The 25,673-nt window shown below is 43.1% G+C and overlaps 1 protein-coding gene across 1 annotated transcript in view; it reads right to left on the bottom strand.

Annotated features, from left to right (window-relative positions):
- Positions 1-1,710: 1,710 nt before the first annotated feature.
- LOC115199803 (unconventional myosin-Ih-like) overlaps positions 1,711-25,673 on the bottom strand; it is a 61,448-nt gene continuing 37,485 nt past the window's right edge. Inside the window, exons 19-30 of the mRNA XM_029762251.1 lie at positions 21,067-21,180; positions 20,901-20,977; positions 20,751-20,819; positions 18,341-18,425; positions 17,981-18,143; positions 17,786-17,869; positions 5,720-5,813; positions 3,182-3,237; positions 2,849-2,984; positions 2,524-2,594; positions 2,168-2,265; positions 1,711-1,995 (exon numbers count right to left, since the gene is read on the bottom strand). Of these exons, the coding sequence (XP_029618111.1) occupies positions 1,737-1,995; positions 2,168-2,265; positions 2,524-2,594; positions 2,849-2,984; positions 3,182-3,237; positions 5,720-5,813; positions 17,786-17,869; positions 17,981-18,143; positions 18,341-18,425; positions 20,751-20,819; positions 20,901-20,977; positions 21,067-21,180 (1,306 nt within the window). The 3' untranslated portion in view covers positions 1,711-1,736. The remainder of the gene's footprint in view (positions 1,996-2,167; positions 2,266-2,523; positions 2,595-2,848; positions 2,985-3,181; positions 3,238-5,719; positions 5,814-17,785; positions 17,870-17,980; positions 18,144-18,340; positions 18,426-20,750; positions 20,820-20,900; positions 20,978-21,066; positions 21,181-25,673) is intronic.

Here is a 25,673-nt window from a genome sequence, read left to right as displayed (position 1 = left end):
TAAATGCGCTACATATTTGTAGATACCTTATCAAATAAATGAAAGAGTTCTACAATGTTGTGATTTGTTTTATTTTTCTAATTTCATTTGAATGTTGGTTGAAGAACAAAATTATGATACACATGACTTTGTTGCAAAATCAATGATTCCTATCCTGACGGTTTGCTATAGTACAAAAATATATCATGTACTGTTTTAGAGAGTAGTACACTTTACTCTGAATTCAACAACAGTGTAATGTGAATATAGTACTTACATCTGAAATACTAAACCAGCAGACACATAAGGCTCCCTTAGCCTTAATCACAAACACAAATGAATTGAAATATACGAGTGTGTGGTAGATCATAGGCATGACACAGGTTTGTGCTTTTCTTGGGTCCCTTAAAGAGATTCTCCGGTACTTTTGTATACTTATTAGTCAGTTATGAAAGTAGCGCTCATGAGCCAAAAGTGGTCCCCGAAAATGGCATATGTCACATATGGTATGTGCACGACGTCATTTCTCTTTCTCTGCTGTGTCCACTGAGCCGTTGGGCCCACCCTGCAACTTTGTTGGATAACACTGGGCAGGTCTCTTGAGCTGTCACTCAAATGCAAGCTCATTGGCTAGAACTTAAATTGCTAGGTGGCTGGCCACGTGAGGATAAATTTAGGGAAAATTGCTCAGCACAGCTTTAAGAAAAGTCGCTTTCAAACTAGGAATTTCTTGGCTAATTGAGGTAATTCTGCTCATAGATGATTCATGTATGAACTACAAATTGACACATTCAGCCCAATGTGGGAGGTTTAAAAAATACTTTCTTAGTCGCCAAAGTACCGGAGCATGTCTTTAAATGAACACTTGGTTGGCTCCAGTCAATTCTCTCACACAGGATTGGTGCATAAGAAGAACTGAAATATATTTTCTTAAGAGCTCCGCCTGATTGACATTAAATAAATTGATTCAATGGTTTGTACATTAGCAGTTTCGGGTTTTCTGAAAGCAACAGCTGTAGGTATTTTGTGGGTGTTCATCTCTTAACAAAAACCAGCCTGATCACAGATTTGTTTGTGGGGTCTTGCAACTGGCTATTGAGATTGTACACAACACAAACAGATCTGGAATCAGGTAATACAAGAGAAGAATTCTTGGTCTAATCCAGATGTGTCTGGTCAGTCAGTGGTCAGGTGGTCAGTCTCCTGGGAGCCTGTCCATCCTCTCCTTAGTGTGTCTCTATGTCCTGGACCCTGCACAGGTCATCGAGCCCTGGTCCGAGTGGAAACCTAGAGTGACGAATATGTCATTCGTTCAGCCTGCATGTGTTGATCACCTGTATTGTGTTAATTAGGGGATGTAACGGAAAACATTTGAAAACCTTGCAATTAAATGAAATATTCCTATTGGACATGGTAGTCCCTCTTTGTTTCAGTCCATTTTCTTCCGTTTGGTGCCTAATGAATGCGATCCTGGAGCTGCCTGCTGCAAAAAGGACCTTTTTGTATGGTTCACAGTATGTCCATAACACAAAGGAGTGCATGTCCTCATAAAAACCATACAATAACTGCATCTTACTCCAAACATTTGTTAACGTTTCCTATGTTTGATATATCAATGCGATCACAGTCATTTCAATATTTGTTTGTCTGTTCTGTTCTGTTCTGTTCTGTGTATAATGCCACTGGGAAGCCAAAGGAAACGTTCTACTTTGTGTGGATAATAAAAACAAAATGTCTTCTAGCAGCTAAAATAAAAGTCAGCAGAAATCATGTGATTCTAACCAGCTGTGCACGAGCCTGGTCCCAGATCTGAGGCAAATTACATGGCAATGGCCATAGGAGTTGGCAAGACAGCACAAACAGGTCTGGGAACATGCAACCAGGCCCCTCTCAGCAGCAGTAACAGCATCACTCACCACCATGAGATGTCCATTCTTGTCCTTGTACACCATGGACTCCTGGCCACTGCTGAATTCCACAATGCCCTCTTTCCCCGCCTGCATCTGAAACTTGATGCTAAAAAATAACCACATATCATAGTCATATTCACCCAGGACTCCTTGGAAAACACTGGCAAGTGTTACTGAGTGGACTATCCTAAATGAAATAACATTCATAAGTAAGCTCATCTGGCCCCTTGATCTATCCGACTATCTCCCAGAATCAATCCTGTCAGCCACAGCCTTACCTGCCCTGGACCACATTGATGGTGCTCTGCTTGTTGGCAACCACGCTGAGTTTGGTCAACACTTCAAACAGGTGGTCACACTGCATGATTAGGTCCCCCTGGACACACGAGGTCAGGACACATTGGATAGCATTAGGGCTGTGTCCGAAATGAAATTATATTCCCTGTATAGTGTAATACTTTTGACCAGGGCACGTAGTGCACTATATGTAATAGGGGGCCATTTTGGATGCACATCGAATTCCATTTTGAGCGTATCCTGGTTAGAATCACTTGAATAACAGAGGCACTACACAGACATTACCGAGCTATTATACTATATGTTGTGTGAGTGTGTGGATACCGTGTCCTCCTACCTTCTGCTTATCGTCTTCACTTGCAATATGGAAAATGATGATTCCATCACTCAAGGTACTGACCGACACACCTGTAATCGAGTAAGCAGCACTCACACAGGTCAGTAAACTTTAAAACCAAATATATTCTATACAACCAGTATTTATCCACATTAGTCTCATTGGGGAGAATCCTAACTTCCACTTAAATAGAATTTTCACCTAGTAATCCATTGTGAAAATGTGACTTAAATGGAAGTTAAGATTCGTCTCATTGAGATCAAATCTATTTTGCAAGAGAGATCAGACAAGCTAGAACCCCAGCCATAGCATGCTGGATGCTCACCGTTCAGAGTAGTGTACAGCACTCTCTGCTTGATCTTGGCATCATCCACCACATAGGCAGCAGTCTGTGTGAGGATGAGCTGCCGAGGCCGGGCTTTAAATCCATTCCTGTCATACTTCACTATTGGTATGCTGTACTGCAAAGCGAGAGAGAAGAAAGATGGTGGGAGAGAGGGAAGTGAGAGAGAGAAGAGATGGTGTAAGAGTAAGAGAGGGAGAGAGGCAGAAAGAGAAGCAGAGAGAAAAAGAGAGAAAATATTTTTAAGTGATTGTTTCAATCTTTCTATGAGTTTTAAGTGTCAAGGACACACTGCAACACAAGTGTCTTGATTACCTTGATTCCTTCATGGCGAATCATCTGGAGGACCTTCATATTTATGTCCTGTTCACCTGAAAATAGAACATAGTGCAAAATGTGGCATTTGACTCTAAAATACGAGTTTAAGTAAGACACCACATAATACACAGATACTATCCACTACTACAGGGGTTTCCAAACTTTTTTGGCCCACGACCCCATTTTGATATCTGAAAATTCCCGCGACCCCAACCTGGTGGAAAAAAAAAAATGCAATTAACAGCCGATGTTAACTTGTTTATTTGGGGCTATGGCAGTCAATTGAAAAACATTCTAACAGTGTTTCTGATTGTCTTTTTAACTCACCATCACATTTTAATGTGGGGCTATGACAGTCAATTGCAAATTAGTCTGACATAGTCTCTTATCTCACCACCACTAATGAGATGGGTGTGCTTGATGGGTGTCGTGTCGGAGCTTCTCAAAGTCAAGGGGCGTAGTCAACAGTGCGCACCTCATCTCTGAGGTCACATCCAAACTGGATCAATATTTGGTTTAATGCAGGAGAGAGCACTGAATCCAGCTTCACACAGATATGAACTGGTGAAGGGTAGCCTACCACCAGTTGTATGGTGTTTTTAAGACAACTGGGAACTCAAGGTCAAATTATGACGTCAGTGATCTTCAGGTCGGAAAGTCAGAGCTCTAGAAAGAGGCCCAAGGTCCCGAGTTGGAATTCCGAGTTGGATGACCGTTAAAAACAATTTTTCCCAGTCGGAGCTCGTTTCTTTCCGAGTTTCCAGTTGTCTTGAACGCACTAAAGTCAGAGATTTCCGAGTTCCCAGTTGTTTTGAATGCGACATAAATGCTCAGAGGGAAACGGAAGGGTATTCCCGTTGAGTCAGGAACCAAAACTCCTCTGTAGTGACCCGTAAATGCATTCGGTCACATGACAGCTCAATCAGCTGTTCGATTCCACTTACCCGCATGTCAGCAGAGCCAGGATCACATTGAAACAGATTGGGAAGTACATTGGCAAGAAAAAGTATGTGAACCCTTTGGAGTTACCTGGACTTCTGCATAAATTGGTCATAAAATTTGATCTGACCTTCATCTAAGTCACAACAATAGACAAACACAGTCTGCTTAAACTATTGCGCACACCTGGCCCCTATTCCCACTGATTGTATTTGTATATATGTGCCCTTTGTTCACCATGGTGGGGTGGATTATTGTTACAATGTCCGTTGGTGCGTGTGAGTACCTGTGCTGTGTGTTTTGGGCTTTCGTGCCCTTGTGGATTACGGGTCTCATCCCGTGTGTTAATCATTGTGCGCAAGTGTAATTTATTCGAGGTACTCCTCGCTCTTTTGTTTGGGTTTCAACCCTGTGTTTTTGTTACGTGTTTGTTTGGTCTTTGTCCCCGTGCCTTAAAACGGCACGCCGTAATGTGGGTGTAATAAAAAAAAATATTACGCATTCCTGCGCCTGTCTCCCGAGTCTCTGCATGCCAAAGTGACAGTTACTACATGATTCCATATGTGTTATATCAATGTGCTGATGTCGTCACTGTTATTATCAGGAGTTATCATGACTCTATTTGCAACATGTTTACAGCAGGAAGTGCAGAAGTATTTTATTTTTGCTATGACAGATTGTCAAAAATTGACAAACTTTAAACCACTGATTATGACAATGGGGTGAAACTCCTGGACAGCAGTTGTGATTGTCCATTCCATATTGTCCATTTTACTTTGACCTGGCCTGCTTTTAGGATTTTTTTCCTTTAGGATAGTTTATTACATAACAACACATTTGTTTTTATTGGATTTGGCACCATGTAGGTTAGGCTATTTTGTCAGAGAAACCTGCATTGTTTTAAAAGTGTCCATTAGGGATGTACAATATATCTGTGAACATATCGGAATCAGACGATATTAGCTAAAAATGCCAACATCGGTATTGGCCCGATGTCTAGTTTAACGCTGATGTGAAAAACCAATGTCAAAGCTGACGTGCATACCTATATAACGTAGGTACATGACGTAATGACGCCATGTAAAATTTTGCGCTACACCTGCAACACAGCATTCCTAACCTAGCCCACAATGTCTGCTGTGTGGATCAAGCAGTCAACAAGTCGAGCAGTCATTTGAAAGAGTAACAACGTTTCAGCGAGACAACTCAAAGGCGAGATCCATTAAACGCCAAGATAATGGAATTCATTGCCCTTGACAATCAACCGTTCTCTGTCGTGGGTGATGTTGGCTTTCGCGACTGGTTGAGCACCGGTACACACTAACGTTACCAAGTGCGCTATTGTGCCTAGAAAATAGTAAAAAATTATGAAAACCCCTTGAATAAGTAGGTGTGTCCAAACTTTTGACTGGTACTGTATATATATATATATATATATATATATATATATATATATATATATATATATATATATATATATATATATATATATTTTTTTTTTTTTGAAATTCTCCTCCGACCCTATTTTCATATCAGGTGACCCCAGATGGGGTCGCGACCCCTAGTTTGGGAACCGCTGTGCTACTATATACTAACTGATCCTGGTGTCCACATAGGGTTGGGAGACACTCTGTGGGTAGCTGTCCTTCATGCCCTTGAAGATGACACTGGTGATCCCCTTGAGTTGAAGCTGGGAGGGAGACACAATTAATAAACATCACAAAGATGGAATAACACATTCATGTGATCACAAACATCTGCATAGGCTATACAGGCTATACAAGGTTTAAAAACCTAACTTTTTAGGCCCCTATGCCTACAACACAGTAAATAAAATAAAAAATGTACAGTACTACAACAAAAGTCTACTACTATTTCCATGATGTAATGGATAGCAAAAATATAGTTTTTATTTATCTGACTTCCATTTATCTGCATGTCCAGCACTTAGATTTAACAACAATTTCACATTACATTTACATTTTAGTCATTTAGCAGACGCTCTTATCCAGAGCAACTTACAGTGTGAATGCATACATTTCATACATTTTTTTTCGTACTGGTGCCCCGTGGGAATCGAACCCACAACCCTGGCGTTGCAAACAGCATGCTCTACCAACTGAGCCACACGGGACTGTTGATTTCATGAGTTTGAATCACAAATGTCATTTTTTTAAAATACGGTCCGCCAAAGCAAAAACCTGATCAGAATGAATTTATATGAAGCTGTAAGTACAGAAATTGTTTGCTCAGTGGGAAATTAATATCCAACTCGTCAGTAACAACTTTCAGGAGTTTGGAGTGACAGCAACTATGTGAGTTTATTACTGTATTATAGACACTATGTTCTGGGATTTCCTACGATCTTCTATGTAGAAGAACCCCTTACCTGCTAAAAACTCTTGTGTAGATAGAGCGTTTACATGAGAGTCTCATCTTTTCATAGATAGCTTTTAATCGTTTTTAGTAGCTTAACCATTCGGGTGTTTTAGTAAAAAGACCCAGCCCGGAGCCTTTTCGGGATCTGCTCTTGTCTCACAAACACTGCTCTAGCTCAGCCCCCGTTAATCCCAATGGTACAACCCAGAAGTCTGTAGCTCAAGCACACTTTGTGTGTTAAAAGTCCTAAACAGGGGTGGAAGTAACTAATTACAAATACTCTTGTTACTGTAATTGAGTAGCTTTCCCGAGTACTTGTACTTTTGTGAGTATTTTTCTAAGTCAGTAATTACATTTTGATTTAAGTATGTTTTGAATTAATTTTTGTATTTCGCTGCCTTTTTAAAACGATAAGTTACAGACTACAATTTTCTAGGCTATCCATAGTTTATCATGATGTTATGTGGGTTGGAGCCCCTCAAATAAAATGTCACGCATCACGCAGCAAACAGGCCAATCCAGTTAGGCCGTGCACACAAACTGAACGATGATGGTAGGCAGATTTTCAAAAACGCAAAAATAACTTTGTTAGTCTGACATGTCGTGAAGGAGAGTAAAAGTTTTTTTTTTTATCAAAGCGGACTGAGGAGAGTCAGGAGACAATCCAGACGCATACCTAGTGTCTGTGTCTTCTGAAGAAGACAAGGAGGAGAATCCCTGGTCGCATTTCAGTGACCAGTTCTCCTTCAAGTACAAGAGAGGCTATCCTTGCAGCTATAGTAAGTTAGCTAGCTAGTTGCATGGCTAACCAGCACCCGAAAATATTAGCCGTTATTGTGGCTAGCACGTCATTGTCACTATGTGTGGTGGGCTAGGTAACAACATTAGCTAGGCTAACATCAAAAACAAGTGAACTAGCTAGCTATTTAGCTAACATTAGCTTACTTGGTCATGACATATTTAGAGAGATTTAGGATTTTTAGCTATATAATGTACTTAGTCTTGTGTAAATTATGATAATGCTAATCTAAAAGCCAGACTCAGTAAGTATCAAATAGAATGGGTCAAGTTTAATTATTCTTTTATATTTGGTTAGATCACTCAGATGATGTATGAAAGCATAGAATAGCCAAGTATCACATAATTCAATCACATAAAATGTGCAGCCGTTCATGACACATTAATGAGAGTTGAAGTAGGCCTATCATTCCTTACATTAACCTTCATGATTGATGTATTCATTCAACATCAGTGTTTCTCACAAATAATGTATTGTCTACACATCAATCACATTTCATTGAGTGTGCGTCTGCATGTGAAGTGAGAGAGAACAATACATTAATTCATCTTGCATATAACTGTGTGTGTCAACACAATAGCTACAGCTAGACATGGGCTCATCCCATTAGGCAACTTTTTAGGTCAGGGAACATCTGACAGACTCATTACAGTCTCAGTATCTGAGAATAATAAGCAGTGGTGATTTTAGCATGTAAATGTTGGTGGGACAAAAAAAAGAAATTGGGATGCATGCCAGCAAAGCCACTACACTACACAACACAACACAATAGAATAATTGCAATATAACAGTGACAAATGGTGCCCACAAACTGTTAGGGCCTACATAAAGCTGTCCCAACAGCAGAGTCCCAACAGCAGTCCCAACACCTTAACACTGATACACCTGTGTCACGGTTGTCGTCGGTTAAGGAGGACCAAAACGTAGCAGGTACGTGTATGCTCATCTTGATTTTTATTAACTTCCAAAAATGAACGTACAAAAAATAACAAACAAACGAAAACCACGAACGAACGAACAACAAACAGTCTGGTAAAGCATAAGGCTGAACACAGAACATTCACCCACAAATACCAAACACAAACACACCCTACTATATGGGACTCTCAATCAAAGGCAGATAGACAACACCTGCCTTCAACTGAGAGTCCCAACCCCAATTAACCAAACACAGACATACACTCACTAGACTCCACATAGAAATACTTAAACATAAACCAAAACCCGGAATTACTAAATCAACCACCCTTTTAACAAAACACACCACCCTGAACCACATAAAACAAATACCCTCTGCCACGCCCTGACCAAACTACAAAAACAATTAACCTTATACTGGCCAGGACGTGACAGTACCCCCCCCCTTAAAGTTGCTACCCCGGAAGCACCTTAACAAAAATTAACCCCAAGCAACACCAAAAGAAAAATTCCCCTTTTCTAAAGGGAGGGAAGGGAGGGTGGCTGCCGTCAACGACGGCACTGTGCTACACCCCCCCTCCCCAACGCACCTATTTCTGGAGGTGGCTCCGGCTCAGGCCGTTCCAGGCTGTCTGGGCAGTCTGGCAGCTCGGGACAGTCTGGGCAGTCTGGCAGCTCGGGACAGTCTGGGCAGTCTGGCCGCTCGGGACAGTCTGGGCAGTCTGGCCACTCGGGACAGTCTGGGCAGTCTGGCCACTCGGGACAGTCTGGGCAGTCTGGCCACTCGGGACAGTCTGGGCATTCTGGCCACTCGGGACAGTCTGGGCAGTCTGGCCACTCGGGACAGTCTGGGCAGTCTGGCCACTAGGGACAGTCTGGGCAGTCTGGCCACTCGGGACAGTTCAGGGCAGTCTGGCCACTCGGGGCAGTTCAGGGCAGTCTGGCCACTCGGGGCAGTTCAGGGCAGTCTGGCCACTCGGGGCAGTTCAGGGCAGTCTGGCCACTCGGGGCAGTTCAGGGCAGTCTGGCCACTCCGGCAGTTCAGGGCAGTCTGGCCACTCCGGCAGTTCAGGGCAGTCTGGCCACTCCGGCAGTTCAGGGCAGTCTGGCCACTCCGGCAGATCAGGGCAGTCTGGCCACTCCGGCAGATCAGGGCAGTCTGGCCACTCCGGCAGATCAGGGCAGTCTGGCCACTCCGGCAGATCAGGGCAGTCTGGCCACTCCGGCAGATCAGGGCAGTCTGGCCACTCCGGCAGATCAGGGCAGTCTGGCCACTCCGGCAGATCAGGGCAGTCTGGCCACTCCGGCAGTTCAGGGCAGTCTGGCCACTCCGGCAGTTCAGGGCAGTCTGGCCACTCCGGCAGTTCAGGGCAGTCTGGCCACTCCGGCAGTTCAGGGCAGTCTGGCCACTCCGGCAGTTCAGCGCAGTCTGGCCACTCCGGCAGTTCAGCGCAGTCTGGCCACTCCGGCAGTTCAGCGCAGTCTGGCCACTCCGGCAGTTCAGCGCAGTCTGGCCACTCCGGCGACTGTTTACTGGCGGGCAGCTCCGACGACTGTTGACTGGCGGGCAGCTCCGACGACTGTTGACTGGCGGGCAGCTCCGACGACTGTTGACTGGCGGGCAGCTCCGACGACTGTTGACTGGCGGGCAGCTCCGACGACTGTTGACTGGCGGGCAGCTCCGACAACTGTTGACTGGCGGGCAGCTCCGACGACTGTTGACTGGCGGGCAGCTCTGACGACTGTTGACTGGCGGTGCTGGGTTTACGCACTTGAAGGCTAGTGCGGGGAGCGGGAACAGGACGAGTCGGACTGGGTTGACGCACTTCCGGGTCCGCACGAGAGACAGGAGCTGGAAACCCAGGGCTATGGAGGCGCACAGCCGGTCTAGATCTTACCTCCTGCACAACCCGCCTTGGCTGGATGGAACTAGTAGCCCTGTACGAGCGGGGTGCTCGTACAGGGCAGACTGGGCTGTGCAGGGGCCTGATGGTAGCCGTGCGTAGAGCGGGAGTTGGGTAGCCTGGTCCTCGGAGGCGTACCGGCAACCAGATGCGCTGCGCAGGCATCCTCCTACCAGGCTGGATGCCCGCTCTAGCACGGCACCTGCGAGGGGCTGGAATAACTCGCACCGGACTGTGCGTGCGTATGGGTGAGATAGTGCGCTTCTCAGCGAAACATAGCGCTCTCCACCCCATACGCTCCTCCATATAACCACGGGTAGCTGGCTTCCGGCTCTTCCTACGCCTAGCCAAACTACCCGTGTGCCCCCCCCAAAAAAATTCTTGGGGGTGCCTCTCGTGCTTCTCCCTCAGCGCGTCTATGGCCTCGTACCACCGCCTCTCTGCCTTGGCTGCCTCAATTTCCCACTGCGGGCGGCGATAATCCCCAGCCTGATGCCAAGGTCCGGCCCCGTCCAGAATTTCCCCCCAAGTCCACTTCTCCCGCCAGTCCAACTCGAAATCCGTCTGCTCCTTCCTCTGCTGCTTGGTCCTTGAGTGGTGGGTGATTCTGTCACGGTTGTCGTCGGTGAAGGAGGACCAAAACGCAGTATGCTCATCTTGATTTTTATTAACTTCCAAAAATGAACGTACAAAAAATAACAAACAAATGAAAACCACGAACGAACGAACAACAAACAGTCTGGTAAAGCATAAGGCTGAACACAGAACATTCACCCACAAATACCAAACACAAACACACCCTACTATATGGGACTCTCAATCAAAGGCAGATAGACAACACCTGCCTTCAACTGAGAGTCCCAACCCCAATTAACCAAACATAGACATACACTCACTAGACTCCACATAGAAATACTTAAACATAAACCAAAACCCGGAATTACTAAATCAACCACCCTTTTAACAAAACACACCACCCTGAACCACATAAAACAAATACCCTCTGCCACGCCCTGACCAAACTACAAAAACAATTAACCTTATACTGGCCAGGACGTGACAACCTGGCTTTCAGCGGAGCCTTGTCTGGCAGCGAAACAGTTCATTCAGCCTCATTTACTGCCTTTTAAAAAAACATAGCTGATATGGCTGACTTGCTTTAACAAATGTGGTTTCTACTGACAATTGAGATGTACAAACTATGGCATAAGGGGACGACAAGCGGATAAGAGGCAATCTGTTATTTCGATAAAGACAATGAGCAAACGACCACGTATGTAGTCAATATAACTATTTGTTCAGCACTTTTGAAATGTACAGCGACAGAATTCAGAACATGGGCCGTTTTTACAGTGTACTCCCTGTACAACAAGTCAGAACTATAAGATTAATAAAGGTGGCATATAAACAGACAATTAAAGCTTTTACAATATTCGATGATTGCATTTATCTAAAACAGGTTATAGGCTACATGTGCACAACCAAGTTAGAACAGTAGGTGAAAATAGACCAAATTATTAGGGTGAGGCACATTCAACACCATTTGGGTCTTTGTGTGTCAAAAAAGATACACGTCATATAACACTATATGACACATTAAATAAGCTTTTAATTTGACACGTCAAATAACACAATTCTACTATAGAATGTTGTGTGGGCTGAATTTGCACGTGCAAGCCAAGCGCCACCACCACTATCAGTAGCACTGTCAAAACTTTACAAAAAAAGTTGGCAAACAAGCACACAACGGCCACGAACGATGTGTTTACAATACCGCGTTGGTGAAAATAGACAAATTATTAGGGTGAGGCACATGGGCTACTAACAGCTTACTACACAACATACACTTAGTATTACTTTCTTAGCTACAGTATACATATGTCCATTGCATATTACATCATTTATGCAGCAGCATACAAGACATTTTTGGACTCACCTTGTGAAGGTGGCGTGGCGGTCCTTTGTGGGAAAATGTTGTCATCAAACTTTGTCATCAAAGTCTGGCATTCTCTGGATTTATGGTGAGAACTCGGGGGGGAAAACACAGAGCCACTCCATTGAATAGCAGGCTAAAGTTAGTGGTTGCATTGCAATGCTTGCAGTTGCCACTGATTCCTTCCAAACGACTCATTGTTGAATTTATGATTTCCAACTTCTTGTGTAATCTTTATGGCCAATGAGCACTGATGCATTTTATCTATAATTTCTCATCATTATTTCTCTTCATATGACAAGGATTAAAAAGGATTTGCCAGTAGATTGTCGACTTGATTCATGATGATGACTGCTAGCTAAGATTTTGAAAGTAATATGTTGACATGATCAGTCCAATCAAAGCTACTGTACATATAACGGGATTTGACGTCATTTTATCTGTGGCCAATGACCTTGAGCCTTTTTGAAAGGGCACTTGAAATATAACTCTATTGCAGGACCCAAAGGGCTGTAATTTTGGATGTCTACACTTACTAAGCACTTAGTACGTCATCGCCAAGTTTGTCTCCATGAGTGACAGAACACTGAGCCAATCACGATGCAATGCTCCTATTTTCTGCTGGCTCGCCCCACCACCACAGAAAGCACTGAGCTTGGCTGAAACACCTGCATTTCGGAGCTGCCTTACTCAAGAAAACAAAAAAGAGAATACGTGTGTATGCAGCTTTATTAACTGAATGATATATATTATTTAACATTGTTTGTAAACTGATATGACACGTATTAATGCCAAAATAATATGCAAAACAGACAAAAAAGAGTGTGCAAAGCTGTCATCAAGGCAAAGAGTGGCTACTTTGAAGAATCTCAAATATAAAATATATTTAGATTTTCTTAACACTTTTTTGGTTACTACATCATTCCATATGTGTTATTTCATAGTTTTGATGTCTTCACTATTATTCTACAATGTAGAAAATAGTAAAAATAAAGAAAAATCCTTGAATGAGTAGGTGTGTCCAAACTTTTGACTGGTACTGTACATTGTTACAGTTGTTGGTTAGCTACCTAGCTAATTTTAGTAATATTAGCGTAAACGTGTCGAAACACCTCAAAACAAGACATGGTATCAAGAACAAGATCAAATCTAACTGAAACTATCCACCTTCGATTCCCCACATGGCAACTTCTTGTCACAAGCGTCGAAGAGATGAGACCAAGGCGCAGCGGGTACCAGAATACTCATACTTTAATTTATTATTTAAAGTGAGTAACGGGAAAAACAAGAAACAAAACGACAGCTAACAGATTTGCAGGCTTGACAACAGCAGTGCAAATACAACTACCCACAACCCAACTAAACCAAACACACACCTCTATATAGGACTCTCAATCAGAGGCAACTAGAAACACCTGCCTCCAATTGAGAGTCCAACACCCAATCCTAAACATAGAAAACTAAACTAGACAGAACATAGAAATGCATACACAACACAAACCCTCTGCCACGCCCTGACCAAAACTAATACAATTACTCCCTCTGCTGGTTAGGACATGACACTTCTTGTCATTGTTGCTAGCTATCTGGCCATCCAGAATCACAACAACACAGGACTTCAACCCCATTGAAGCATTGTTTTCGTGATGTTGTCAGCTAATCCGTCTATAGAGCTAGAGCCTCCATGTGGCAATTTATTAGATATCTCGGCTAGTCAATGGAAGATGGAATTATAATAACAGAACTAAAAGTTAAATGAGAAGTAACGGCTACAACACCAAGAGCCAACAGTGGGCTGCTACTTAATAATCTGAATGGAGTGGAGTTAGCACACAGTTAAAGTTATGTAGCTAGTCTCAATTAGCCTAGCTAACATTAGCTAGCTGGCTAGCTAGTGTAACTAGCTTATTTTGGTTTGATGTGGTCAAGACAGGTACTATCTCCTCAGATGAGATTATAAATATCTAACCATAAATTAAGGGCTCCACGCAGTCAACGGATCCGTGACAGATCCAATGGAGCTTCGTTTGTATAGCTCTGTAGTTCTATGTACTTTTGTGCAGCAGAAGTTTTGGAACACTCCATAGGTCCTATTCTAACCACCTCTCGCCGGCTTTGTATTCATGTTACCTGATGAAATTGCTGTACAATATGATCTTGTTGCCATCTAATGCACATTCAGATGTCATAAATCAGCACTGCAGAGCTCTCCCTGTCTTCTGCCGTGCCTTGATTGTATTACTGCTGATGATATCTGGAAATGTGCATGTACACCCTGGCCCATCTACTGTTGCAAGCCCCAATTCTGACTTGTGTTCTGATATCTGCTTCACTGATTTCTGCTCTCGTAAAAGCCTGGGTTTTCTGCACGTTAACACTAGAAGCTTATTACCTAAAATGGATCAATTGAAAGTGTGGGTTCACAGCTCCAGTCCAGATGTGTCGGTCATTACTGAGACGTAGTTAAGGAAGAGTGTTTTGAATACTGATGTTAACCTTTCTGGTTATAACCTTTTTCGGCAAGACAGATCTTCCAAAGGTGGGGGAGTGGCAATCTTTACCAAGGATCACCTTCAGTGCTCGGTTGTCTCCACGAAGTCTATCCCCAAACAATTTGATTCTAAGCATTAAACTTTCAAATAGCTATTTGTTGAATGTTGCTGGGTGCTATCGTCCTTCATCAGCACCGGCCTGTACCCTATCTGCCCTAAGCTCTCTCCTGGCCCCTTACACCAAGTCTGAATTTGTCCTGCTAGGTGACCTGAACTGGGACATACTTAAATCCACCTGACCAAGTCCTAAAACAATGGGACTCCCTAAATCTTTGTTAGATTATTACCAATCCCACAAGGTATGACTCCAAACATCCAGAAAAGACTGCTCTCCAAGATGTTATCCTCACCAATAATCCTGACAGGTATCAGTCTGGTGTTTTCAGTAATGACCTTAGTGATCACTGTTTTACAGCCTGTGTTCGTAATGGCTGCTCAGTGAAATGATCTGTCCTGATTTGTCATAGACGCTTGCTAAAAAACTTTAATGAGCAAGCCTTCCTTCATGAACTGGCCTCTGTAAAATGATATAGAATCAGCTTGATTCCCTCTGTTGAAGACGCTTGGACCTTCTTTTTTGATATTTTCAGTGGTATTGTTAACAAACATGCCCCCATAAAGAAAATTAGAACTAAAAACAGGTTCAGCCCCTAATTCGACAGTGATCTTGCAAAGTTACTCCACCTCAAGAATTGCATTTGGCAATTGCATTATAGGCCTATTTCTATTTTGCCCTGTCTATCAAAAGTGTTGGAAAAACATGTCAATAATCAACTGACTGGCTTTATTGATGTCTATAGTATTCTCTCTGGTATGCACTCTGGTTTGCGCTCAGGTTATGGATGTGTCACTGGAACCTTAAAGGTCCTCAATGATGTCACCATTGCCCTTGATTCTAAGCAATGTTGTGCTGCTATTTTTATTGACTTGACCAAAGCTTTTGATACGGTAGACCATTCCATTCTTGTGGGTCGGCTAAGGAGTATTGGTGTCTCTGAGGGGTCTTTGGCCTGGTTTGCTAACTAATTCTCTCAAAGAGTGCAGTGTATAAAATCAGAAAATCTGCTGTCTCAGCCACTGTCTGTCACCAAGGCTCGATCCTAGGCCCCACGATCTTCTCAATTTACATCAACAACATAGCTCAGGCAGTAGGAAGCTCTCTCATCCATTTATATGCAGATGATACAGTCTTATACTCAGCTGGCCACTCCCTGGATTTTGTGTTAAACGCTCTACAACAAAGCTGTCTTAGTGTCCAACAAGCTTTCTCTACCCTTAACGTTGTTCTGAACACCTCCAAAATTAAAGTCATGTGGTTTGGTAAGAAGAATGCCCCTCTCCCCACAGGTGTGATTACTACCTCTGAGGGCTTAGAGCTTGAGGTAGTCACCTCATACAAGTACATGGGAGTATGGCTAGACGGTGCACTGTCCTTCTCTCAGCACATATCAAATCTGCAGGCTAAAGTTAAATCGATTTCCTCTATCGCATTCGCTCCTCTTTCAATCCAGCTGCCAAACTAACCCTGATTCAGATGACCATCCTACCCATGCTAAATTACGGAGACAATTTATAGATCGGCAGGTCAGGGTGCTCTCGAGCGGCTATATGTTCTCTATCATTCTGCCATCAGATTTGCCACCAAAGCTCCTTATAGGACACATCACTGCACTCTATTCTCCTCTGTAAAATGGTCATCTCTGTATACCCGTCGCAAGACCCACTGGTTGATGCTTATTTATAAAACCCTCTTAGGCCTCACTCCCCCCTATCTGAGATATCTACTGCAGCCCTCATCCTCCACATACAACACCCGTTCTGCCAGTCACATTATGTTAAATGTCCCCAAAGCACACACATCCCTGGGCAACTCGTCTTTTCAGTTTGCTGCAGCTAGCGACTGGAACGAGCTGCAACAAACACTCAAACTGGACAGTTTTATCTCAATCTCTTCATTCAAAGACTCAATCATGGACACTTGTACTGACAGTTGTGGCTGCTTTGCGTGATGTATTGTTGTCTCTACATTCTTGCCCTCTGTGCTATTGTCTGTTGTGTTTCTACCATGTTGTTATCATGTTGTGTTGCTACAATGCTGTGTTGTCATGTGTTGCTGCCTTGCTACGTTGTTGTCTTAGGTCTCTCTTTATATAGTGTTGTGTTGTCTCTCTTGTCGTGATGTGTGTTTTGTCCTATATTTAAAAAATATATATAATAATATCCCAGCCACCGTCCCACAGGAGGCCTTTTGCCTTCTGGTAGGCCGTCATTGTAAATAAGAATTTGTTCTTAACTGACTTGCCTAGTTAAATAATGATAAATAAAAATAAAAAGACTGTGAAATCACTGTGGAGAGCCCTTTAATCTACCAGTGCAAGTCGACTTGGTTGATATCTCTCTCTCCGCCTCCCTGCTCCCCTCGTCACTAGAGTCACAGACGCACACCGTGTTTGGTTAATTGTTATTTGTTGCATTTCCATGAGGTTCTGTTGTTGCCTTTAGAGCTAATTTGACATCAAATATTTTCGGTATGTCCAGTGTGCCCTGGCACTCCCCAGGTTGAGAAGGGTGCAATTGCGGCCTGCGATTCGGGCGGTTCCTGCATGTCGACATTCCTGCATCTGCAGGAACCCCTCTTCATACTTCTATTGGTACATTTTTACGCTAGGACAGATGGGAGGCGGAGGGCGCTCCAGTACAGTAGGTGGCGTTAATGCACAATAATGTTGTATGGCAGCCGCCGATAAACCCCACAGAAGAAAGGGCGGGGGTAACAACGGTAGCTAGCTAGCCGTGCACCGGTATACAGTGACCTTCGTCCCCGCCTGTCGGGCACTGTTTTCCTGCAGTTCTGTTAACGACGGCAGGTGTTCGGCAGACGGACACCGTGTGTTAGTTTAGCCAGCTAGTCCGGTATACCGCAGGCCGGAGCCACACCGTGTGATAGCTAGCACGCGATGTCGCTAACTAGCAAGCTAGTCATTTAGCTAACCCACGGTGTCGCACACCAGCAGTTTTACTTCTACTTGAGTAAAATGTCATTATACATAGTAACAGTACATCTACTTGAGTAGGATATTTCAGTATTCTTTCAACTTCTGGTCCTAATTCAAGACCGGCGTGATGGTGGGACTCATTGGGTTAAAATGGAAAATGAAGGAGTAATTCTGGTTTTACCTGTGCTTTCTGTTGTGCAGTGATACCTCTGATATACTTCCTCACCATGAGACGCATGTTGAGCTGACGCAGGATCTCTGAGGTCTGTACAAGTAGAGCAAGCACAGTTCAACAGCCATGTTTCACTGAGCTTCCCCTTTAAGCAAAACAGCCATCCTCAATTCAATGTAATTTAATTCCAATGTCAATACATACCTCCGTCAATACCGGTGGAGGGGTTAGCCAGCTGGTTTTATCCAGAACCATTTTGGGGAGATTGTCTTTCAGCCTGTTTAGGTAGTTCTGTCTGACAAAGGCCAGGTATTCTGAGTTATCGGTGGTCTTTGCCTCCCCTCTGGCCATGTATCCTTTAATAAACCTGGGATAGAAAATGATCAAATTGATCATGTATTTGTAACACTGCCCTCTGCCTTCCGGGACTGTGCTGTAAATAATAGGCTTCAATCCACTATGACATAAACTCTAGTCTAGAGTATAAATGATGTTGTCATTTTGGTTGATGGATCAACATTGTAGTGTTAGAGCACGAAGATATAATCTTGTCCTCCATCTTACTTCTTGATGACCTTGACAGCCCATTGTCTCCTCCCTTTCTCTTTCCTGGCTTGTACTCCTCTCCAGCAAGTCTCAATCTTGGTGGCTAAGGATCACATTACACAACAGGTATTTTATTAAAAATGGAGAGAACGGTGAACTTATTGAATGTCTCTGTATATTTAGTTTTAGTTCAGGCTACTTCATTCTGTTTGCATGGCCAGTGAAATTAATATATAGCTTGTCTACAATGTTCCTGCTCTCCAAAAATGTACCATTTATCCTATGTCATGTTACACACGTCATAATATACTGAACAAAAATATAAACTCTACATGGCAACAATTGAAAAGATTTTACTGAGTTACAGTTCATATAAGGAAATCAGTCAATTGAAATAAATTCATTTGGCCCTAATCTATGGATTTCACATGACTGTGAATACAGATATGCATCTGTTGGTCGCAGATACCTTAAAATAAAAAGGTAGGGGGGTGGATCAGAAAACCAGTCAGTATCTGGTGTGATCACCATTTGCCTCATGCAGCATGACACATCTCCTTCGCATAGAGTTGATCAGGCTGTTGATTGTGGCCTGTGGAATGTTGTCCCACTTCTCTTCAATATGGCTGTGCGAAGTTGCAGGATATTGGCTGGAACTGGAACACGCTGTCGTACACGTCGATACAGAGCATCCCAAACATGCTCAATGAGTGACATGTCTGGTGAGTATTCAGGCCATGGAAGAACTGGGACATTTCAACTTCTAGGAATTGTGTACAGATCCTTACGACATGAGTCTGTGCATTATCATGCTGAAACATGAGGTGATGGCGTCGGATGAATGGCATGACAATGGGCCTCAGGATCTCGTCACGGTATCTCTGTGAATTCAAATTGCCATTGATAAAATGCAATTGTGTTCGGTGTCCGTAGCTTATGCCTGCCCATACCATAACCCCACCGCCACCATGGGGCACTCTGTTCACAACGTTGACATCAGCAAACCGCTCGCCCACACGACGCCATACACTTGGTCTGCGGTCGTGAGGCTGGTTGAACGTACTGCCAAATTCTCTAAAACAACATTGGAGGGGGCTTACGGTAGAGAAATTAAGATTCAGTTCTCTGGCAACAGCTCTGGTGGACATTCCTGCAATCAGCATGCCAACTGCACACTCCCTCAAAACTTGAGACATCTGTGGCATTGTGTTGTGTGACAAAACTGCATATTTTAGAGTGGCCTTTTATTCTCCCCAGCACAAGGTGCACCTGTGTAATGATCAGGCTGTTTAATCAGCTTCTTGATATGCCACACCTGTCAGGTGGATGTATTATCTTGGCAAAGGAGAAATGCTCACCAACAGTAATGTAAACAAATTTGTGCACAAAATCTGAGAGAAATAAGCTTTTTGTGCATATGGACAATTTTTGGGATCTTTTATTTCAGCTCATGAAACATGGGACCAACGCTTTACATGTCGCGTTTATATTTTTGTTCAGTGTATATTGAATAAATATATGCCATTTAGCAGACACTTTTATTCAAAGTAACTTACAGTCATGCATGCATCCATTTAAATTTTTTTTTTTTTTACATGTGGGTGGTCCTGGGAATCAAACCCACTATACTGGTGTTTCAAGCACCATGCTCTACCAACTGAGCTACAGGAAGTGTTTGGGAATAGTGAACTTACTACCTGTAGTTCAACTAGTAATTTAACTACATTTTACAGTAGCTTAGTGGTACTTGTACCTAATTCAAATCTAGGTAATCTTTACAGTAGTCAATTACCTTTTTGCCATGTTAACCCCTCTGTTAACATATGAACCTAAATGAATCTGTTCTTCCGATTTGTAGTCTATGATATATAATTTATCACGATGGAGTATGTAGTGAACGACTTTTTCAACCTTTTTCTTAAAGCGCAACTCCACCACTTTTCAACCTCATTTTCATTACCTCCAGCACAATACCAGTGTCAACACTATTTTCAAAACGACACATTTCTACATTTTGTAGAAGTTATAAAGTTAAAAAGTTCTACCTGATAACATCATTAAAGATGAACAGTTCTTTTAAAACACTATGAGATTCGCAGTGATGTGAGGAGCAAGAAAAAACCCTCCCTTTGGCTTGAAACGCATTGCAGCTTTTGAAAATCCCTGTTTTTTACTTTTAATCCTTCTTATATTTTTTTACCACAGATCATAGAAATGCACTGATTTAACATATGTAGAGACTGGTTTGGTGCTGGAGATGATGAATATGAGGTTGAAATGTGGCGGAATTGCCGTTTAAGGGTAGCTTTAGTGTATCTTAACGTCTTCTTGTGTGAAGTAATTGGTAGCTTGGTAAACTATATTTTCAGAGTAGCTTCCTCAACAATGGCTACAGAGGACCACATCATGTAGCTTAGCAGTCACTTACCGGCTTCTTTCTGTCTTCTGAATTGTCCTTTTTGCCAGTATCCCTTGTACTGGGCCTGAATCCTTGATGCTGTAATATCAATGAGTAATATTACAATCTCTATGCAAATCAATAAAACCTCTTGATTTATCTTAGTTTTCCTGTCCTTACCAAGTAAATGTTTGCAGGCCTCAAAGGCATCCTCTGTGGCAAAAAGTGTCCTGGGGTGGCGGATAAATATCTTGGTTCTACAGTGAAATGGAAAGGTAACAGAGGTTTGTATGAACCAATTTAGTCAAGGAGAAATGAGTTGCCCACACTGGTTAGCTGCTCTCACCTGCCCATTTTGTACTCATCTGGCAGGTAACCTAGGTGCTGCACCAGCACTTCCACTCCTTCTGCAGCCACTCCTCTCCAATAGGGCCAGGTGGCTGGGCATAGGGGCTTGTATCTGGAGGTGGATCACACATCACCTAAATGTCCAAGACCTAGATAGATGTAGGCCTAATGCTCTACAGTATGTTGTACTGAATGTAGTACCTGCGCTTGTTTGTGTTGAGACACAAGACACATTTCTCCAAGGGAACACAATAAAAAAGAAATAACAATGGACAGATAGAAATGTAAAAAAATAGGGGAGGGTTGTCAAACTTTTTTTTACTTTGGGGAGTGTTATGTGGGTTTTTTATTGGGCACAGGGGAGGGTAGTGCATTTCTTTCCTTACGTTTGCATTCAGTCATTTGCAGGTTTTACTATATCATTTTCCGTTTACAATTTCTTACACATAGTCACATTTCCTTATCTGCTTGCATATGCCTCCACCATATCAATGTGTTTTGGTACTTCCCTTATGCACTACACTTCTCTACACACTATCTCTACACACTAACCTTTACTATACCACAGATCAGTTTTAGTCTTCCAGTCTAACTGTCATAGTGACATATGTAGTTTTAGGTGTGTCGTTTGTCAAGATATGCAATCGGCTAACTAGCAATCATACCACATATAAAAGCATTCAAAGCAGCATCAATCTTCAATATGAATCCACAATAACAAATAGGAATAGCTGATAGGCAGTGTAGAGGCCAGCTGCATTACTGTGCATGAAAGAACAGTGATGACTTGAGACACGCAGCTCAGAAAGCTCCCCTGTAGATCCTGTTGAGGGACAATACAATTATCCTACCTAGACTAGCCTACACCACAATGCAATGAATAAATTTATTATTGTTTTCAAGTGTACAAAATTCTACTCTAGGCTGCAGTGAAAATTTAACTTGACAAAAGGCATTGACTTGAATGTTTCATTCCATTTGGATCAGTTGTGGATCTACTCTCGACAGTTTATAAGGTTTAGAAAGACACAGTAGCAGGCCAGTCGCTGTGTTTTTCATTCTGATCCTGATGCGCTGTCTGTTGCGTGTGGCAACATAGGCTCTAGGTGCGCGAGGAATGGCCTAACGCTTTAATATAGCCTAAATATTTACAGTATAATTGAACTTTTAAAATGTATTACCTTTTATATGTGGAATAAACATTCAAAATGTTTTCATCTGATTAAGGATTAGGCTACTTCAAAAGTCTCCCATAGGCATGCACACGTTTGTCCAAAATATCATTCCAGCATCCTCAAAATGGCTTCACATTAATCAGGTTCCATCCAACATTTTTATGCGAGTAAAGTACACTCTTAGGAAAAAAAAGGTGCTATCTTGAACCTAAAAGGGTTCTTCGGCTGTCCCCATAGGAGAACCCTTTAGAAGAACCCTTTTTGGTTCCAGGTGGAACCCTTTTGGTTCCAGCTAGAACCATTTTGAGTTCCATGTAGGACCCTTTCCACAGAGGGTTCTACATGGAACCCAAAAGGGTTCTACATGAAATCAGAAAGGGTTCTCTCAGGAATCAAAAAGGGTTCTTCTATAGGGACAGCCGAATAACCCTTTTGGAATCCTTTTTCTAAGAGTGTACATGTAGGATTAAACATTTCACGACATCATGGGAAAGCATGTCGTTTATTAGGCTACAGATTAATGAAGTTATGATGAACTTCACAAGGTGGTGAAAGTGCACGGTGATGAGCTTGATGCTCCTTTCAATAAATATCGAGGGTTCAGGTGACATGAATCAAATCCAATCAAATCAAATTGTATTGGTCACATACACATGTTATAGAAGAAATGTAGAAATATTAGGACGAGCAATGTCGGAGTCCGGAGTATATATACACAGTATACCCTATGTGATGGGATGCATAGACATTATGGGCATCATGTGGATAGAATATATAGTATATCTGAAGAATACATGTATAGAATAGTATATGTACAGCAATAGTTGAATAGGATGGCCTTGACTAGAATACAGTATATACATATGAAATGGGTAAAACAGTATGTAAACATTATTAAAGTGACCAGTGTCCCATGTCTGTGCACATAGGGCAGCAGCCTCTAAGGTGCACGGATGAGTAACCGGGTGGTAGCCGTCTAGAGACAGTGATTAAGTTCATGAGAGGGGACTGGGTGGAGGCCGGGTAGTGATGGCTATTTAACAGTCTGATGGCCTTGAGATAGAAGCTGTTTTTCAGTCTCTCGGGCCCAGCTTTGATGCACCTGTACTGACCTCGCCTTCTGGATGATAGCGGGCCGTGGCTCGGGTGACTGAGGTCCCTGATGATCTTCTTGGCCTTCCTTTGACACTGGGTGCTGTAGATGTCCTGAAGGGAAGGCAGTGTACTCCCGGTGATGCGTTGGGCTGACCGCACCACCCTCTGGAGAACCCTGCGGTTGCGGACAGTGCAATTGCTGTACCAGGCGGTGATAGAGCCCGACAGGATGCTCTCAATGGTGCATCAGTAAAAGTTTGTGAGGGTCTTAGGGGCCAAGCCAAACTTGTTCAGCCCCCTTCTTCACCACACTGTCTGTGTGGGTGGACCATTTCAAATTGTCAGTGATGTGCACACCAAGGAATTTGAAGCTTTTTACCTTCACTGTGGCCCAGTCAATGTGGATGGGGGCGTGCTCCCTCTGCTGTCTCCTGAAGTCCATGATCAGCGCCTTCATTTTGTTGACGTTGAGGGAAGGTTATTTTCCTGGCACCACTCGATCAGGGCCCTCACCACCTCCCTGTAGGCTGTCTCATTGTTGTTGGTAATCAGGCCTACCACTGTTGTGTCGTCTACAAACTTGATGATTGAGTTGGAGGTGTGCATGGCCACGCAGTCATGGGTAAACAGGGAGTACAGGAGAGGGCTTAGCATGCGCCCTTGTGGGGCCCCTGTGTTGAGGATCAGCGTAGTGGAGGTGTTGTTGTCTACCTTCACCACCTGGGGGCGGCCTGTCAGGAAGTCCAGGACACAGTTGCACAGGGTGGGGTTCAGACCCAGGTCCCCAAGCTTAATGATGAGCTTGGAGTACTATGTTGTTGAAGGCTGAGCTGTAGTCAATGAACAGCATTCTTACATAAGTATTCCTCTTGTCCAGATGGGATACTGCAGTGTGCAGTGCAATGGCGATTGCGTCATCCATGGATCTTTTCAGGCGGTATGCAAATTGCAGTGGGTCTAGGGTGTCGGGTAAGGTGGAGGTGATATGCTCTTTAACTAGCCTCTCAAAGCACTTCATGATGACAGAAGTGAGTGCTACGGGGCGGTAGTCATTTAGTTCAGTTACCTTTGCTTTCTTTGGTACAGGAAAATGGTGGACATCTTGAAGCAAGTGGGGGCAACAGACTGGGATAGCGTGAGATTGAATATGTCCGGAAACACTCCAGCCAGCTGGTCTGCGCATTCTCTGAGGACGCGGCTGATGATTGATGTTTGGCTGCCGTTTGATAAATACAAATATTTTTTGTCCATAATAATCACATCATGTACTAGGTTAACCCACACTGTATCTGCAAGCTGTTGGCTAGAACACACATGCTAATAGCAGAGTGGGAACATTCGCTATACTTACGCAACATTTTTTGTGATAAAACCATCAGTATGCCTAGAGTTGAAAATGCGATGGAAACCCATTTAACTTGTATTTTTTATTCGGTACATGGGAATTTAACTGCAAAATTGATTTTTATGTGCGCTTCATATTTATGCACATACTTTTATCCGCAACAAGTCAATTTGATGGAAACAACTCTGATGGGATTTTTTTGGGGGGCAGATTTTAGATTATTCGCATGAAATTTATCGCCAATTGGATGGAAGCCTAGCTATAGTCCCCCTAACAACTCTGAAAAGTGCGCTAGTCCAGTGTCACTTTGATTATGGTTCAACAGCAGCCACAAACATCTTAAGAATTAGCTACAGAAAATAAGGATCACTATGGAAATAAATCCCCGACTTTATTGTGCAATCCCGGTCACTTTTATCATATGAAGAGACAGCGTTGAACATTTTCATCTGGTCTTTCAGAAATAATCCTTGGTTCCTGCCTGTGCTTGGTAAAGCTACTTAGGACCATCTGGCATAATGCCCAGAATATATTCTAGAAATTAAGATAGGAGACGGTGCCAGACACGTATATATGAGATCTAACGGGACTGCCCTGACAGAGCTCACTTCAGACCGGTATTTTATGCATCTAAGTTTGACTGTGACCTCTCCAGCTTGCTGTTAATAAACAATGATTAATTTAAGATTGATGTCACGTATACTCCCTCTCCGGCCTCTAGGTCATCAGACTGCTGATTATCCCGCACACCTGTCACCATCGTCAAGCGCACCAGCGCCTCATGACACTCACCTGGACTCCATCACCTCCTTGATTATCTTCCCTATATCTGTCACTCCCCTTGGTTCTTTCCTCAGGTGTTGTTGACTCTGTTTCATGTCGATGAGTTGTTTGTTTCGTGTTTATGGTTTTGTGTATTTATTAAAACATGTATTATTGCTTCCTGACTCTCAGCGCACTCGTTACAATTGACTTCAGGTGTCCCTGGTG

This window comes from Salmo trutta, chromosome 9 (assembly GCF_901001165.1).
Source record: "Salmo trutta chromosome 9, fSalTru1.1, whole genome shotgun sequence".
NCBI classification, from domain to species: domain Eukaryota; kingdom Metazoa; phylum Chordata; class Actinopteri; order Salmoniformes; family Salmonidae; genus Salmo; species Salmo trutta.
This window is presented reverse-complemented; position numbering and strand designations above follow the sequence as displayed.